The 19,936-nt window shown below is 37.3% G+C and overlaps 1 protein-coding gene across 10 annotated transcripts in view; it reads left to right on the top strand.

The window, feature by feature from the left end:
• Nucleotides 1-19,936, top strand: part of IFT81 (intraflagellar transport 81) — a 120,330-nt gene that overhangs the window by 32,095 nt on the left and 68,299 nt on the right. For 6 of the 10 annotated variants that reach the window (XM_028480215.2, XM_055080363.1, XM_055080364.1 and 3 more), the window contains one exon: nt 17,695-17,844. The exons of 1 other annotated variant lie outside the window; for it this stretch is intronic. In XM_028480215.2, coding sequence (XP_028336016.1) covers nt 17,695-17,844 — 150 coding nt within the window. Of the gene's footprint in view, nt 1-550; nt 895-9,673; nt 9,920-17,694; nt 17,845-19,936 lie in introns of those variants that run through there. 3 more of the 10 variants (XM_055080366.1, XM_055080369.1, XM_028480218.2) reach the window with 3 other exon arrangements.

The raw sequence follows: 19,936 nt of genomic DNA, 5'->3' as shown, positions 1-19,936 counted from the left end.
GCTCCGCAACGGGAGAGGCCACAGCAGTGAGAGGCCTCTCCCGTTGCGGAGCACAGGCTCCGGACGCGCAGGCCCATGGCTCACGGGCCCAGCCGCTCCGCGGCATGTGGGATCCTCCCGGACCGGGGCACGAACCCGTATCCCCTGCATCGGCAGGCGGACTCTCAACCACTGCGCCACCAGGGAAGCCCCAGCTTAGAGAAATTTAAGTAACTTGCCTGAAGTCACACAGTGAGTTGCAGAGCAAGGATTTGAATCCAAATCTGAATGCCTCAGCAGCTGTGCTCCTAAGTGAATGCTGAGCTATTCTTCAAGGCACTATTAGAATGAGTTAATTTTAAGATTCATATTTGACTCTAAATAGGACCACATTGTAGACAGTCATTAACTAGAAACAAAAGCTTGCTAGAAACTTCATTCCTTGATTATCCATATGTAGATGTTTGATTAATCTTTTCTTGGAAAAATTTAGGAATGTGACTGTGTAAGGATAAATGTAACAAATACTATACGTATAGTAATTTATATTCCTTTGTCATTTTCTCTTTAGAGGTGTGCATTTTGAAGTACATTTTGATGCTTCCTACTGCCATTAAAGTCAATATTCCAGATGTTACATTTTGTCTAAGAATTTTAGCTCTTCTGATTGCAGATGACAAGTGCTACGGGCATTTGTTCTTACTAGACTTTTTCATTTGTGTTCCCTTGATTTTTCTTATTAAAAACGATGAAGAGTCTAAAAATACTTCTTGCTTTCCTTATACTTTGGTTATCACTTTAACACTGTATTTTCATTGTATTGCCTTGAAGGCAGTATACAGGAATAAGCACAGCAAAATCTTATTCTGCCAGACTTCTGACATAGGTAGGAATTTCGCAAACAGTTGAAATTATCTTCTTAGTGATGGAGATTTTCTTGCCAGTCTAGTCTATCTTGATTTCTTTCTCTTCAAACAAGTGTTTGGTAAGTGATAAAAAGATTAAGTTTAGAGACTACAGTTTCTGACATAACTGAAAATTTATAATAATGAATATCTAACTCTCCTTTATATCGTGAAGTTTTCTGTATTGGATTTAAATACATAATAAAGTATAAGTTTCATGGAATTGATATTCTCAAAGAATTTTGACTGCCTTCATCTCTGAGGGAAATCACCCCAAAAATGCTATGGAACTTTGATCCTGACCTATTTTTTATTCTTATCAATAACTTAGATTAATAATAATAAGTAATGTTTATTATGTAATTACAATGTGCCAGATACCATACTAGGTTTATTATATACATTATCTCATTTATTTCATTGAGGTCTATGAGATAGATATGATTATTATTACTAGTTTTTACAAATAAGGAAACTACGGCACACAGAGGACTTATGCTAACTTATCCAAGGTCACATTGCTAGTAATTAGTGGTACCATGATGTGAATTGCAGTAGTCCGGCTCCAGAACCCTTAATAATTTTCACATGACATGACAGGAAGCTAGAAGGAATAGTCAATCTGAGATGATAGAATTGTGATTCAAAATCATCTTGGTAGTTAAGAGCATTGTGCTTAAGCAAACAAAATGTCATTAATGGGATTATAAATAATAATGTCATAGAATCTGAGTTTTATCTGCAGCTCAAAAATCATCCAACAATAATGCAGCTTTAAAAAACAAAATGTTGGGGCTTCCCTGGTGGCACAGTGGTTGAGAGTCCGCCTGCCGATGTAGGGGACATGGGTCCGTGCCCCGGTCCTGGAAGATACCGCATGCCGCGGAGCGGCTGGGCCCGTGAGCCATGGCCGCTGAGCCTGCGCATCCGGAGCCTGTGCTTCGCAGTGGGAGAGGCCACAACAGTGAGAGGCCCGCGCAAAAAAAACAAAAACCAAAAAAAACAAAAAAAATGTTGGGAATTCCATGGCACTCCAGCGGTTAGGACTCAACGCTCTCACTGCCGGGGGCCCAGGGTTCAATCCCTGGTCGGGGAACTAAAATACCATAAGCTGTGTGGCTTGACCAAAAAAAAAAATTTTTTTTTAAATTATACTCTATTAATAAAAATATATCCCATTTACGTGAAATTATGCCTGGAATATTATTTTACATTTTTGGCTTCATGTTTTAAGAAAGACATAGTCACCGTATGCTAACACATATATATGGAGTCTAAGAAAAAAAAATGTCATGAAGAGCCTAGGGGTAGGACGGGAATAAAACACCTACTAGAGCATGGACTTGAGGATATGGGGAGGGGGAAGGGTAAGCTGTGACAAAGTGAGAGAGTGGCATGGACATATATACACTACCAAATGTAGTGTGGATAGCTAGTGGGAAGCAGCCGCATGGCACAGGGAGATCAGCTAGGTGTTTTGTGACCACCTAGAGGGGTAGGATAGGGAGGGTGGGAGGGAGGGAGACGCAAGAGGGAAGAGATATGGGAACATATGTATATGTATAACTGATTCACTCTGTTGTAAAGCAGAAACTAACACACCATTGTAAAGCAATTATACTCCAATAAAGATGTTAAAAAAGAAAAAAGAAAGACATAGTCAAGCCAGAGTCTAGATGAAGGTGACTAAAACAAATGAAAAGTCTGGAAACATTCACAGAAAGAATTAATTATGAATTAGCTGAGAACAAAAAACTAAAGAAAGACATAATAGAACTACATTTTAATATCACAAAGATTATGGAAAGGATGGTGTGCAGAAAAGAGTTAACATAGCAAGCCTGAAACTGCTATTCTTAGAAAAACTTGCTTGCAGGATTGGCCCTTGGCTGGCATCTGGGAGCTTGAATTTTAGAATTCCCACCATTCCTTGATAAGAATGGCTCACGTGCCTAAACTGTATGTACAGAGTGTGGTTTATGTTGAACACCTGTTTTCCTTCTTGGAGTCTGGAATTTTGGTATGGGCTAGGCAGAGTATGCCTATGTGACCAGCCCCTAGGAAAAACCCTGGGCGCTGAGTCTCTAATGAGCTTCCCTGGTTGGCAGGCTTTCACACGTATTGTTACAACTCGTTGTTGGAGGAATTAAGGGAGAAGACTCTTGGAAGCTTGCCCCTGGTTTCCTCCTGACTTCACCCCATGTGCCTTTTCCTTTTGCTGGTTTTGCTTTGTACCTTTTTGCTGTAATAAAGCATAGCCAAGAATATGACTTTATGCTGAGTCCTGTGAGTTCTCCTAGCAAATCATTGAACCTGGGGATGGTCTTGGGGAACCCTGATACAGATGGATTAGTATTATTCTTGTTTTTGGATGGAATGTTCTTTCTGGATCTATTAAATTCATCTGGTCTAATGTGTCATTAAGGCCAGTGTTTCCTTAATGATTTTCTGTCTAGATGATCTGTCTATTGATGTAGGTGGGTATTAAAGTCCCCTACTGTTATTGTATTACTGTCAGTTCCTCCCTTTACGTTTGTTAATATTAGCTTTGTGTATTTAGGTGCTCCTATCTTGAATGCACCTATGATTGTTATATCTCCTTGTTGGATTGATCCCTTTACTGTTATGTAATGTCCTTCTTCATCTCTTGCTGTAGTCTTTGTTTTAAAATCTATTGTGTCTGATATTAATATTACTACCTCAGCTTTCTTTTTGTTTCCATTTGCATGGAATACCTTCTTCCATCCCCAAATCAAACTGAATTCAACAGTACATTAAAAGAATCACACACCATGATCAAGTAGGATTTATTCCAGGGTATAAAAAATAATAATAATAAAATAGAATAATATTTTAAAAATCAGATTATACAAGTAATATCTGAATACATTTTCATGGTCTGAAAAGCAAACAATACACATAAAACAAAAGTCCCTATTGATTACCTCCTATCCCCATTCCCAGTCCCTTAGACCCTTTTCCAAAGAGAAACCGCTGCCACCAGTTTTGTAAACCCTTTCAGTCCTTTCTCTGGAGATAGATACAGATATATTGATAATACCGTTTTGTGAGTTTTAAAAAATATGAATGGTATTATACTGTGTGTATTGTGCAACTTGCTTTTAATAACACGTCTTAGAGATTTTTCCATGTCAGTAAATGAAGAAGCTATTCTCTAGAGGTTAAGAGGATCAGCTCTGAAGCCAGAACATCTATGTGCAGACCTCAGCTCTGCCACCTATTAGCTGTTCAACCTAACAGTTAATTACAGCAGTTACCTAACTGCTCTGTGCCTCAGTTTCCTTATCTGTAAAGTGGAGATAATAACAGTACTCACCTCATATGGTGTTGTAAGGGCTAAATGAGTTAATACAACTAAGCAGTATACAACAGTGGCTGGTTTATAGGAAGCACTTCATAAATACTACGTACAGTTATAATAATAATTATTATCATGTACTTTTAAAATTTTAATAGCTACATTGTGTTCTATAGAATGTATGTACAATTTCTTTATTCCATCCAAGGGCGTACAAGAGGATCTGTTTCCTCTGTTATTTAAAACAGCACTTGAGGGACTTCCCTGGTGGCACAGTGGTTGAGAGTCCGCCTGCCGATGCAGGGGACGTGGGTTCGTGGCCCGGTCCGGGAAGATCCCACATGCCGTGGAGCGGCTGGGCCCGTGAGCCATGGCCGCTGAACCTGTGTGTCCGGAGCCTGTGCTCCGCAGCGGGAGAGGCCACAGCAGTGAGAGGCCCGCGTACCGCAAAAAAAAAACCCCAAAAAACAGCACTTGATCCTCAATCCTTTAATTTTTTGTCATTCTGACAGTATTTCATTTTAATTTTCATTTTTCTTGATTAAGATTGAACAGCTGTCCACATACATGTTTGGTCACTTATATTTCTTCTGTCGTTTGCCCTTTTATTGTCTTTCTTCATTTTTTTCTAATGGATTGAATGTATTTAAAAAAAATTTTTTTTGTGGTACAAGTCACATAATATAAAACATACTATTTTAACCATATTTAACTGTAGAGTTCAGTGGCACAAAGTACGCTCACATTTTTGTGTTAATTGAATGTTTTTCCTTATCTGTTTCTCTGTCTTTTTTTTTTTTTTTTTTTGCGGTACACGGGCCTCTCACTGTTGTGGCCTCTCCCGTTGCGGAGCACAAGCTCCAGACGCGCAGGCTCAGTGGCCATGGCTCACGGGCCCAGCCGCTCCGCAGCATGTGGGATCTTCCCGGACCAGGGCACGAACCCGTGTCCCCTGCATCGGCAGGCGGACTCTCAACCACTGTGCCACCAGGAAAGCCCTGTTTCTCATATTTTTACCTATATTCTGGATTAATCTGGGTAATTGTTTTCTTCTAGTCTGTCATTTGTCTCTTAGCTTTGTATATGCTGTGTTTTGTCACACAGAGGGTTTTCTTCCCTGCTTTTTCCAAACAGCCTTATTGAGATATAATTAACATACAATAAACTGCATATGTTTAAAGTACAAGTTGTTTCTGTTGTTCCATGCTATGATAACTGGGGGCTACTGTATTAAATGGCAAATTTCTGTTTCTGGTTAGGTATTTAAAAATAACTTTATACAATAAAATAAACAATTATGGTTAGGAGGAAGACTTACATATAAATAATTTTTCTTATCAACTGAAGTGACAAGACATTTTAAATATTATCAATTTTCTAATGAAAAATTATGTATCTAGATTAGATTATACAGTTCTATTCAGGTTTTCTACACATTTACCAAATGTCTTCTACATGCCAACTATTAAGTAAATGGTGGTGAGAAAGAGATACGGCCCTGCCATCACAGAGCTTAATGGTTTCTTAGGGGAGTCAGAAATTTGACAAGTGATCTTAAGTGAGCTGTATGTTAGAACACACATTAACCAAGTGGTATGGGAATACATTTCAGGGTTATGGGGTGTGAGCTGAGAAAATACTAACATAGTATGATTCCTGGGAGAGATGCTACTTCAGCTCTTTCTGTTATCTTAAAATCATACTGATCACAGCAACCTTTTATTGACATTCAGTCATAATTATGAACATTCACTATTATACTATGCTATAACACTGTTTTTCTATCTCCTCTCACACTGAATCCTGCATAAAGCAAGATATTTCTATGTAAACATTTTTATAACACTTCAAATTATGGAAAACTAAGGTCACCTAATATTAAAATTCTGTCCCAAAATATGAAGCTATCATAGCATGGAACAACAGCAACAATTTGTACTTTAAATATATGCAGTTTATTGTATGTTAATTATATCTCAATAAATCTGGGGAAAACAGGGAAGAAAACCCTCTGTGTGACAAAACACAGCACATGGTAAATATGATTTTTACCCATTCGTAGTCAACAGTCTGAGCCTGATGACTTTGTCTCAGTTATGGAAGAACAAAGAATAGAGGCTCTACTTCTTGTAGTAGTGCTGCATAGCTACCGGTCTTTACCGTCTTTGTCACCTTGGTACCTCTGAATCTTTGCATTAATTATTTGAAAAGCAAAACAAAAAATTAGCCCCAATGATGTAGTGCTAGTTCCCTTCTCAGAGCTGTGATTGAAATGAATGCATGCCTTTTGAGTCTGAAATTTTTTATAGCAACAAATGACTCTTTGGTTAAGGCTCCATTGGCATTTCATGCATTGAAAGGTCACTCCTGGTTTATGGTGTACGGGTTTAGAGTTCGTTTTGTTTTCTTCCCAAACCTTACAAGAAGCTCAGCTGTTTTGCAGTTAATGGCTACTTTTAAAATGTGCTTGATCAAACAATATGAATAAGCAGCTTAAGAAAGAGCCAACCAATTCATTCTACAGCTACTGACAGAAATCCTAGAGCTAAATTGCAAAGATTATGAAATCTTTAAATACTTCAAAGAGAAGCACAATGAAGATAAGGGGATCGTGGCAAGATTAGCTGCAGCTGTCAGATCCTGAAAAATTAGGAATCAAATTTTGACACTTGTAATTGAATCATCCACCCTTCTAAGTGAGCCCAGGCAAACCTGTGATATTTTTAGAGCCTTTCAAATCACATTACACTCTTTAGAGTTCATAGCAGGACCTAAGGCCCCTAAAATTTCCCAGGAGATGGAACAAAACAGAATCAAATAAATTTGGCTCAATTCACTGTAATAGAAGTAGGGTATTGTATATGCAGTTTAGGTAATCCCACAATGTTAACCCAAAACGTGAAAACTTTTCATAGAAATTTTTTTTGAGAGTTAACTGCTTGGACAGCAGTTGAAAACCCCATTAGAGATATAGTAACAGCTGTGTGGTAGTGATTTGATTTATAACAGAAGCAGGGAGACCTTGGATGGTATGATTACCTGTGTTTCCCAGATGGATGTTCCTGTACCACAAGTTTCTATTAAGACAGATTTCTACTAGCATATATCATATTGCTTATTATAGACTCTCTCAAGAGAATCAGCAGTTAACTATCCACTACCGTATGTGGGTAATTGCATTGTTTATGCTTGGCTTGGTGAGATTTTCTAATTTAAAGTTGAAAACATAATACTAACAGGTTGGGAAAAGGTTTGAGTAGTATTTGTATGTCTATATATATTGCACTTGTTATGATGGGTGATTTGAAAAGACTAACATTTTAGCAGAAAACAAAAGTTGCTTTAAAACATCTTTTCTTGCCTTAAAACAAATAGCAACTCTGAGACGAGACTTCAGGGAGTCCAAATAATTTATGAAATGAAGCGTGACTTAAAAGATGGCCTTTTCAGGTTTTCTGCAAGTCTGAATTCAGACAAAATAGAAACACTGACAAATGGGCAAAAAAAATTATGGCCATTTGGGCATATTCGTTCTACTCTTGAACAGTTGGTGTTATCCATTTCATATCTAACTCTCTTGGGCCTATTTCTGTAGTTTTCTGTGCTTAAAAATCATTTGATGAAATACCTGACAAAGATGTGATTCAGTTAATAAGTGGAAAATAGCATGAATAGTGGACTAACAGGATTTGAGGACAGAAGTATTCATTCTATTCCAGTTTTTCTAACTTTCTGAACTTTGGTGAGTTGTACTAATTTCTCTATACATTTCTTCCCTGTAAAAGGGGGAATAGTATTTTTTAAAAATGGTTCTTTGTGGTTCTGGACAATATAAAGTACTTATTATATAAAGTCTTCACAGCTAATTACTGTGAAAATAGTTTCACACCAGATATTGAGTTGGAAATTTGCAACAGGAGCAGAGATTCTTGTTTCCACATAAATATCCAGAATGATGTCTGGAATCCAGTAATACTTTTGAGTTCCAGATAAGCTTGAAAAGCATTTGTAAATGGTTACATACGTAGGGAAATAAGCTGCCTTGTCCTTTTAAAAAGCTTGCCTAGGGGCTTCCCTGGTGGTGCAGTCAGTGGTTGAGAGTCCGCCTGCCGATGCAGGGGACACGGGTTCGTGCCCCAGTCCGGGAAGATCCCACATGCCGCGGAGCGGCTGGGCCCGTTAGCCATGGCCGCTGAGCCTGCGCGTCCGGAGCCTGTGCTCCGCAACGGGAGAGACCACAACAGTGAGAGGCCCGCGTACCGCAAAAAAAAAAAAAAAAAAAAAGCTTGCCTAGATCATTACTGTTAAAGGTTCTAAAACATATTAAATGGGTAAAGGAGAAAGAAGATCTGTCAAATACCATTTTGATCACAAAGGAGCTGAGTCTGTAAAATTGGTTCTGAAGTCAGAAGCTAGCACTATTAAAACATTAATCTTACTGATCTCAGCATCTAAAATGATGGCTGCTCTTTCATAAATGATAAATTTAGATTACAAATGTGTATTGGACCAAATGATTAGTAATAACTGCTATAATGGGCCTTCCTGCACAATGGCAATCTTTATGGCTCACTTTCATGACAAATTTGCTTGATTGGCCTGCTATAGTGCACTATTGAAAGCTTTTTCCTTAATATTCCAAGGATTTATTGCTTATCTTCCATGCCAGAGTTCCTTTAAAATATTTTTTTAACTTTAATATTTAAGAAATAAATCTCAAAGAATTCACTTATAACCCTACCTGCCCAACACAACAGCTATTTTTATTTCTTCATTCTCTCCCAATCTTGGTTCATAGACATATATACAAACATTTTACATAGTTGTACTCAGAGTATGTAGATTTGTAGTTTCTTGCAGTAGTGATTGTTCTGTTTTAGTTCTAAAGAGCATTGTGTCACACCTAGACCTTTACTCTTCTGTTTGTTCTAATTGACATTTCCTTGTTTCTTAGTATTTAAAAGGAAGAGTAAATTATCTCATTTTCTAGGTACTTTTTAACTGTGTTCAAACAAAATGACAGATATTATTAATCATTATTCAATTTTTATAGAACTTTAGTACATTTTATAGATCTTATTTTAAAACCTCCCCAAGGTCACTTTAAGTGGTGGGGTCAGGATTTGAAATCATGTTTCTCTGACTCCAAAGCCCGTTGGTCTCAACAACTCTCTGCACTGACCCTATTGTACTGCTCCTAGGACCTTTAATGATTAATTTATAAATTTGTGGATTTTTGCTCATATAAGTTATTATTACACAGAATTATGAGTAAATTTAATTTTTAATACCCTAAGTCTATTCAAAATAAAATCTGTCAGCTGTTAGGTTTTTGTTGGTGATGGGCTTTTTTGGGGTGGATTGTTCTTTTAATTATAATTGTTTAGATTAATACAAATATGTAGTTTAAAAAGTAAAACGGAGGGCTTCCCTGATGGCACAATGGTTAAGAATCCGCCTGCCAATGCAGGGGACACGGGTTCGAGCCCTGGTCCTGGAAGATCCCACATGCCGTGGAGCAACTAAGCCCATGCACCACAACTACTGAGCCTGCACTCTAGAGTCTGCAAGCCACAACTACTGAGCCCACGCACCACAACCACTGAAGCCCGTGCGCCTAGAGCCCGTGCTCCGCAACAAGAGAAGCCACTGCAATGAGAAGCCAGCGCACCGCAACGAAGAGTAGCCCCCCGCTTGCTGCAACTAGAGAAACCCTGTGCGCAGCAACGAAAACCCAACGCAGCCAAAAATAAATAAATAAAATAAATAAATTTATGGAAAAAAAAAGTAAAACGGTATCAATATTCTTATGTATGTCTCCCAGTGACTATGAGCAAGGGTTTTTCCAGTGTAGTGTTCCGTTTCTTACCTTTTTTCACAATATGACACTTAAAGAAAATGGTTATTGTTTAGCATACTGAGGTAAAAGGATAAGGCTGCTTATAGCTGAGGATGACTGGCTTTGGAGTTCTTTATAATATCTTGCACATCTTGGCACACCCATAATATTTGTGCCACATGAGTATACTGGAGCATACCCCATTCAGGATGATCTGCTCTGGAACAGTGCTTCTCAAAGTGTGGTCTGAAGACCAGTTCTAGTCTACAAACTTAAATTAAGTTACTAATCCACTACCATATAAATTAAGAGGAAGCATTTAGAAACATTTATAGTAATTTGATATTGTATAAACATTTTTGTTATTTTATAAAAGTGTCCAGTCCTCAAATGGTTAGAAATTTTTAAAAACTGGTCCATCACCATAGCTAAGTGTGAGAAACCCTGCTGTTTGTGGGAGTGGAGTTGATGGGGCATGGGATGAACACAGGTCAACTTTAGTAGGTATGCCAAGTTGTCTTCCAATCTATTGTTCTAAATTATGTATCCCTCACTCTCAGTGGTGTATAGGTGTTCTACTTCCTTCACATCTTCAACAACACTTAGTATTGAAGGACTTTATTTTTGCTAATTGGGTGGGTATTACAATGGTATCTTATTGTGGTTTTAATTTGCATTACTAATTTGATTACAGATGAGGTCAAACGTCTTTTAATATGCTTATTGGCCATTTTGGGTGTTCTTTTCTATGAAGTGACTATTCAAGTATTTTATCCATTTTTCTATTGGATTATTTGCCTTTCTCTCATTGATTTGTAGGTTTAATTTATGTATTTTTGGATACAAATTCTTTATTGGATTAATGTGTTGTAAATATATTCTCCCAACTTGTGACTTATATTCTTAATATCTTAATATATATTTTGATGAACAAAAGTTCTCAATTTTAGCAAAGTCAAGTTTATCAACATCTATTTTCAGTTTGTGCTTTTCTTCTGTTTTATTTAAGAAATCCTTTACTATCTCAATAATCATAGTAATATTTTCCTATATTCTAGATTTTTAGTTCTGTCTTTCACATATAAGTCTGTAATCCAGTTGGAATTGATTTTTATGTGTTATGAAGTAAGGGGTCCAATAACTGAATATTCTATTCTTTTTTTTAATTGAAGTATAGTTGTTAGTCTCAGTGTTAGTTGTACAGCAAAGAGCAAAGTGATTCAGTTATATATATATGTTTCAGATTCTTTTCCATTATAGGTTATTACAAGATATTAAATATATTTCCCTGTGCTATACAGTAAATCCATGTTATCTATTTTATATATAGTGTTGTGTACCTGTTAATTCCATAGTCCTAATTTACCACGCCCCCTTCCCCTTCAGTAACCATAAGTTTGTTTTCTGTGTCTACGAGTCTGTTTCTATTTTGTAAATGAGTTCATTTGTATCATATTTTACATTCCACATGTAAGTGATATCATATGATATTTGTCTTTCTCTGACTGACTTCACTTAGTATGATAATCTCTAGGTCCATCCATGTTGCTGCAAATGGTAGTATTTCATTCTTTGGTATTCACAGTATTTCATTCTATGGCTGAGTAATATTCCATTGTGTATATATACCACATCTTCTTTATCCATTAATCTGCTGATGGACGCTTAGGTTGCGTCCATGTTTTGGCTATTGTAAATACTGCTGCTATGAACATTGGGATGCATATGTCTTTTAAAAAATTTTTATTTATTTATTTTTGGCTGCATTGGGTCTTCGTAGCTGTGTGTGGGCCCCCTCTAGCTGCAGCAAGTGGGGGAGCTACTCTTCGTTGCGGTGCGTGGGCCTCTCACTGCAGTGGCCTCTCCTGTTGCGGCGCACGGGCTCTAGGCGCACGGGCTCAGCAGTTGTGGCTTGCGGGCTCTAGAGCACAGGCTCAGTAGTTGTGGCACACGGGCCTAGCAGCCCCGCGGCATGCAGGATCCTCCTGGACCAGGGCTTGAACCTGTGTCCCCTGCACTGGCAGGTGGACCCTCAACCACTGCACCACCAGGGAAGCCCCATGTGTCTTTTTGAATCAGAGTTTCTTCTGGATATATACCCAGGAGTGGGATTGCTGGATCATATGGTAACTCTATTTTTAGTTTTTTATGGAACCTCCATACTGTTCTCCAAAGTGGCTGCACCAATTTACATTCCCACCAACAGTGTAGGAGGGTTCCCTTTTCTCCACACTGTCTCCAGCATTTATTATTTGTAGACTTTTTGATGATGGCCATTCTAACTGGTGTGAGGTGATACCTCATTGTAGCTTTGATTTGCATTTCTCTATTAATTAGCGATATTGAGCATCTTTTCATGTGCCTGTTGGCCATCTGTATGTCTTCCTTAGAGAAATTTAGGTCTTGTGCCCATTTTGTGATTGGATTTTTGTTTTTTTTAATATTGAGCTGTATGAGCTGTTTGTATATTTTAGAAATTAAGCCCTTGTCAGCCGCATCATTTGCAGATATTTTCTCCCATTTCATAGGTTGTCTTTTCATTTTGTTTATGGTTTCTTTTGCTATGCAAAAGCTTATAAGTTTGATTAGGTCCCATTTGTTTCTTTTACTTCTTTTGCCTTGGGAGACTAAACTAAGAAAACATTGCTACAGTTTACATCAGCGAATGTTTTGCCTATGTTCTCTTCTAGAAGTTTTACAGTGTCATGTCTTATATTTAAGTCTTTAAGCCATTTTGAGTTTATTTTTGTGTATGGTGTGAGGGCTGGGGTAATACAGCTCTCCAGCTTTCCCAACACCACTTCCTGAAGAGATTGTCCCTTCTCCATTGTATATTCTTGCCTTCTTTGTTAAAGATTAATTGACCATAGTTGTGTGAATTTATTTCTGGGCTCTCTATTCTGTTCCACTGATCCATGTCTTTTTTTGTGCCGATACCATGCTGTTTTGATTACTGTAGCTTTGTAGTATTGTCTGTAGTCTGGGAGGGTTACGCCTCCAGTTTATTTCTTTTTCCTTAGGATTGCTTTGGCAATTCTAGATCCTTTGTAGTTCCATATAAATTTTAGGATTATTTGTTCTAGTTCTGTGAAAAATGTCATGGGTAATTTCATAGGGATCACATTGAATCTGTAGATTGCTTTGGGTAGTATGGCCATTTTAACAATATTGAGTCTTCCAATACAAGAGCATGGGATATCTTTCCGTTTTTTGGAATCATCTTCAGTTTCCTTTTTCAATGTTTTATAGTTCTCAGCATATAGATCTTTTACCTCCTTGGTTAGGTTTATTCCTAGGTTTTTTATTTTTGGATGTGATTTAATTTTATTTTCTTATTTATTTTATTTTATTTTATTTTTTTGGCCATACCACATGGCTTGTAGGATCTTAGTTCCTTGACCTGGGATTGAACCTGGAGTCCTAACCACTGGACTGCCAGGGAATTCCCTTGACGTGATTTTAAACAGAATTTTTTTTTTTTACTTTCTCTTTCTGATATTTCATTGTTAGTGTAAAGAAATACAACAGATTTCTGTATATTAGTCTTGTATTCTGCTACCTTGCTGAATTCACTGATGAGTTCTAATAATTTTTGTGTGAAGTCTTTAGGATTTTTTATGTAGAGTATCATGTCACCTACATATAATGACAATTTTACCTCCTCCCTTCCAATTTGGATACCTTTTATTTCTTTTTCTTGTCTGATTGCTGTGGCTAAGACTTCCAATACTATGTTCAATAAAATTGGTGAGAGTGAGCATACTTGTTCCAGAATTTAGTGGGCAGGCTTTCAGCTTCTGGGTGTGGGTTTGTCATAAATGGGTTTATTATGTTGAGATATGTCCCCTTCTATACCCACTTTGGTGAGAATTTTTTATCATGAATGAATATTGAATTTTATCAGATGCTTTTTCTACATCTATTTATATGATCATGTTGTTTTTTGTCTTTTGTTGATGTGGTGTTATCACATTGATTTGCATATGTTGAACCATCCTTGCGTCCCTGGAATGAATCCAACTTGATCATGGTGTATGATCCTTTTTACGTGTTGTTGGATTTGGTTTGCTAATGAGTATTCTATTCTTTTTCCTCAGATTTATCATGCTAGTGATGTACCTAAACAAAATCCCTTTGAGATCATCAATAAAGGGTTCCTGAGACCCAAAAGTTTGAAAATCACTATTACAGATCCACAAGAAAGGCTCCAATTAAAAAATGAGCCAAAGACAGGCATATCATTTAAAAAAATCCACACAAATGCACAATTAACATGGCAAAAAGTGAAGTTCTCTAATAAAGAAATGCAAATAAAATATAAGATACTATTCTGCTTATTAAATTGACAATTATAAACAGTACTATAAATAGCCTTTGAAGGGCAGTTTGGCGGAAGGTATCAAAACCCAATAAAAATTTAAAAAATAAAACTAAGTGGGCTTCCCTGGTGGTGCAGTGGTTGAGAGTCCGCCTGCCAATGCAGGGGACACCGGTTCGTGCCCCGGTCTGGGAAGATCCCACATGCCGCGGAGCGGCTGGGCCCGTGAGCCATGGCTGCTGAGCCTGCGCGTCGGGAGCCTGTGCTCCGCAACGGGAGAGGCCACAACAGTGAGAGGCCTACGTACCACAAAAAAAACCAAAAAAACAAAAAAACAAAACAAAACAAAAATAATAAAAAAAATAAAACTAAGTTAAGGGCTTCCCTGGTGGTGCAGTGGTTGAGAGTCCGCCTGCCGATGCAGGGGACACGGGTTCGTGCCCCGGTCCGGGAAGATCCCATATGCTGCGGAGCGGCTGGGCCCGTGAGCCATGGCCGCTGAGCCTGGGCGTCCAGAGACTGCGCTCCGCAAAGGGAGAGGCCACAACAGTGAGAGGCCCGCGTACTGTAAAAAAAAAAAAAAACAACAACTAAGTTAAAAAAAAAAATTCCTTCTAACCATTTTTGGGAGTATGGCCTATAGAAATTATTAAGAATGTGTCTGAAGACTTAGCTTCAATATTTTTATCATGGTTTTTTTCTTCAATAATCTGAAAGTTCAAAAATAACCTAAAATCCAAATGATAGTTAGAAAAAACTTCCAGTGGAAGAAAATCATGGATAATGCATTTTTTTCCCTCTAATTCCTCTAATTCATTCTAAGGTAATAGAAAGAACCCTTAGAGTGCTTTGATGGCCACTTATTGCTTAATTTTATGGAACTGTCATTAATCTGACCCTGACTCCCTTTCCCCTAGGTAGTTTGTCCAGTGAATGCCAAATAATAACCAATCAGCATAGAGCACATTGAGTAATCAGTAGGTTTGTTCTTTCACCAAAAACATTTATAGCTTTTAGCTTTTAAAAATAGTTCCAGAGCACAGCAAGATAGAGAAGGGGAAGATTGGCCTAGATAATACAGAGAATAGCAGATGAACACGATTGATTTCATTTTGGGCACTTTGCCCAGGACACTTTTAATAGAACATATAGTTAGTCTGGGGATTCTGAATCTGTGGTTATGTCAGGCTTACACATTTATTCTTTAAAAGGAAAAATTGCAAGTAATTAGATTCTAGGTACGTTGGTATGACTTAAATTTTTTAAACTGTTTCTGTAATACAGCCATTGATAATTTGCTTTTTGTGGGCTGGATTCCTTAATATTAAAACTAACTCAGTCATGAATAGAAAAATATTCTGAACTTTCTTCCTCTAAAACACAATGTGTTCCTCATTTCTTTCAAACTTTAAGTCAAGTTTAAAAAAGATGTCTAAACTAGGAATTAGAGGGTTATTTTTATGTGAAGAATTTTTAATCTTACTATTTTTAAGGACTTTGTATATTCAGGAATCAATCAAGTCTTTAAGAAAAAAAAACCCTAAATTTTAGAAATGTTCTCCTTCCTATTTTGCTACCTTACAATTTATAATTACTGACCTTAGATTTAGCCTTTAAAATTAGGAGGTAAAATACCATATGATAATAGAGCTTGCATTGGGATAGTGTCTTTGAGTGAAATTTTTCCTTTTTTCTGTTTTCTAAAATTTCAGTAATACATTCATTACTTTTATTATTTATAAAATTATTTATGACCCCCCCCCCAATTATCCTTGTAAAGAATTGGGCATTTAAAAGGCTAAGATTATCAAAGAATTTTCTCATATTAGGTAATATGGAGGCTTACTTTTGTTTTGAAGTGATGCGTTTAAGTATAATAAGCCAGATTCTTACTATGGACATTTTAAAAATAATGTAGTTAATAAAAGGTTAGAGCAGAAAAAATTATTTTATGTATTAAAAATTCTTAGTACTAATGGTACATAAGAGAAAGTGATTTTTTTTTAATGTGTTACGTTCTGTTTCAGAAATACCAGAAAATTTTCACATTTGCTTCTCATATTGAGCAATACTTTTAATGAGCCAGTGCCTTGGGACCTTTACACCTGCTGTTTCCTCTGCTTGGAATGCTCTTCCTTGCTTCTTCCTCCTTCCTCTAATGTATTCCTACTACTTCAGTCTTGGCTTAAATTATTTTTGAGAAACTTGTCAAAACCCACCTCCCTAAAACCCAACCCCACATTTCCTACCTTCATCATAACCCAGTTTAAACTCCTGTTACTTATTCTCAGGGCCCCTTCACTGCTTCATAATGTTCACCGTGGTTGTGAACATCAGTTCAGTGTTTATTTCCCCCACTATTCCTTAAGCTTGATGAGGGCAGGACATCCGAGCATCTTGTTTAGCATTGTATTCTCTGCGTCTGGCACAGTGCCTAGTACATAATAGTTAATAAATAGTACTTGTCAAATGAATTCCTTTAAATATTCACTTCACTTGCTTTTCCAAACTCTTGTTGGTATTATTTAATAACGGGGTCTTTCCATTAGAGTAGTTATAACTTTGATATCATTAGTAGGTAAATAGCTGAATTAAGCAACTATGAGTTCCCACTAATTTGGAATATTTTTAGCTTTTTAACATTTGGGATGAGCTTCAGATGCTTCTTAGGGTATATAGTCACAGTACCTTTCTTAAATGATAAATAGTAGCTACAAGTGTTGACTATTCTGGTTGGCTATTTTAACCCCAGTAGATCCAGTGCCACCAAAATAATACAGTACATAAGGGATATCATGATAAGACCACAACCAGAAATGGTCTTCTACTTTCTTCTTCTTCTTTTTAAATATTTATTTATTTATTTATTTTGGCTGTGCCGGATCTTAGTTGCGCATGCAGACTTCTTAGTTGCAGCATGCATGCGGGATCTAGTTCCCTTACCAGGGATTGAACCCCAGCCCCCTGCATTGGGAGCATGGAGTGTTATCCACTGAACCACGAGGCAAGTCCCTTCTTCTTCTTTTTAACCTTTTTACTTTTATAGTGTTGAAGTTTCTGTTTTCCTAATCCTTATTTGTAAAGCCCAAAATAAATAGCTTTTGTATAATGATTTACAGTGTTTAATGGGTCCAAAAAATAAAAACATACACAAAGTATTTTAACTGAACAGTTAGTCTTTCCAACTCTTCTAATAAAACTAAGTTATTATTATATTCTTGTGACCCACATGTAGGATGGTAGAAAAGAAAATTTTTCTAATACACTGAGGTTATATATGATATTTAGCAACTACTTTTCTACTTATTCAACTACATGTTGTGTTCTTTTACAGTTCAAACGATATGTCAGTAAACTTCGAAGCAAGAGTACAGTTTTCAAAAAGAAGCATCAGATAATAGCTGAATTTAAAGCTGAATTTGGTCTCTTGCAGAGGACAGAAGAACTTCTTAAGCAACGTCATGAAAATATTCAACATCAATTGGTAATACAGTGTTATCTTGGGGTTCTAAAAGTACAAATGCCAGGAGGTTTATAGGTTATAGCTTTTTACTGAGGTCATTGTTTTTATTAGAAAAACCATAAAATTATTCATTTTCTCTGATTAATTACAGAGATGACATAAAAGCCGATTTTTTATATTTTACTGTAGCAGTAGGCACTAACTTTTTTATGTGTTCTGACTTTGGAGTAATTAATAGAAGTTGAATTCTATTCAGTAGGTTTTTCTTTTGGTTAGCTAGTTAATATGACCAAAATGATCATACCAAGAGATTGACTATAAAATAATTTATTTATCGTGGCCTGCTGGGCAGAAATCTAAGCAGCCACTTCCATGGAGCTTTGGAAAGAAGTATCCAGGGAGGGTTCTATATGGAAGTTTGCCTGCAGGCTTGTTCCTTATATATTTGTGCCTTGGTTGTCAGAAAAAAGTTAAACCCAGAGAAATCCCTCTAGCAGCAAGCTGTTCTCATCATGGGTACCAGTTCCTCTGAGTTTTCTTGATTTGGCTTTTGTTTTTCTTTTACCCATGGGGAAATAATTTCATCAGGATGTTGGCTTACCAGCTAGCAATAATCTGGTAGAGGTGAATGAAATTTCAACCAGTTGTAATTAGCTGGCAATATGAACTTGTCTGTCTCATGCTGTTGAATATTGTTTGCTCCTAGGGACCTTAAGATTGAAAATTTACAGTGCATCAAACAGATTCTAACAGCGCTAAACATAGATTGTAACAGCACTTTTAAAATTGATATGTAGTAACTGCATTATTGCTCACTTTAAAATATTTTCTCATTTTCATTGTGATTTCTTTGACCTATGGTTATTGCTTAAAACCAAACATTTGGGGATTTTCTAGTTACCTTTCTGTTATTGATTTCTAGCTTATTTCCGCTGTAACCAGGAAACATACTCTGTGATTTCAGTCCTTTGAAAGTTTTGAATGTTGCGTTATGGCCCAGCATGTGGTCTGTTTTGATCATTGTTCCATGTGCAGTTGAGAAGAATATATATTCTGCAGTTGTTGGGGATGGTGTTCCATAAAAGTCAATTCAGTCCAATATGTTAACCATGATACTCAAATCTTCCATGTTTCTTTTTTTTTTTTAACATCTTTATTGGAGTATAATTGCTTTACAGTGGTTTGTTTAGTTTCTCTTTATAACAGAGTGAATCAGCTATACATATACATATATCCCCATATCTCCTCCCTCTTGCGTCTCCCTCTCACCCTTCCTATCCCACCCCTCTAGGTGCTCATACAGCACAGAGCTCATCTCCCTGTGCTATGCGGCTGCGTCCCACTAGCTATCGATTTTACATTTGGTAGTGTATATATGTCCATGCCACTCTCTCACTTCGTCCCAGCTTAACCTTCCCCCTCCCCATGTCCTCAAGTCCATTATCTACATCTGCATCTTTATTCCTGTCCTGCGCTAGGTTCTTCAGAACCTTTTTTTTTTTTTTTATGATTCCATATATATGTTAGCATATGGTATTTGTTTTTCTCTTTCTGAGTTACTTCACTCTGTATGACAGACTCTAGGTCCATCCACCTCACTACGAATAACTCAATTTCGTTTCTTTTTATGGCTGAGTAATATTCCATTGTATATATGTGCCACATCTTCTTTATCCATTCATCTGTCAATGGATACTTAGGTTGCTTCCATGTCCTGGCTATTGTAAATAAAGCTGCAATGAACATTCTGGTACATGACTCTTTTTGAATTATAGTTTTCTCAGGGTATGTGCCAGTAGTGGGATTGCTGGGTTGTATGGTAGTTCTATTTTTAGTTGTTTTTTGTTGTTGTTGTTGTTTTTGCGGAACACGGGCCTCTCACTATTGTGGCCTCTCCCATTGTGGAGCACAGGCTCTGGACGTGCAGGCTAAGCGGCCATGGCTCACGGGCCCGGCCACTCCGCGGCATGTGGGATCTTCCCAGACCGGGGCACGAACCCGTGTCCCCTGCATTGGCAGGCGGACTCTCAACCACTGCGCCACCAGGGAAGCCCTATTTTTAGTTTTTTAAGGAACCTCCATGCTGTTCTCCATAGTGGCTGTATCAATTTAC

Source organism: Physeter macrocephalus, chromosome 19, assembly GCF_002837175.3.
Source record: "Physeter macrocephalus isolate SW-GA chromosome 19, ASM283717v5, whole genome shotgun sequence".
NCBI classification, from domain to species: domain Eukaryota; kingdom Metazoa; phylum Chordata; class Mammalia; order Artiodactyla; family Physeteridae; genus Physeter; species Physeter macrocephalus.
The sequence above is the reverse complement of the archived record's forward strand: the minus strand, read 5'-3'. Positions and strand labels throughout refer to the sequence as shown.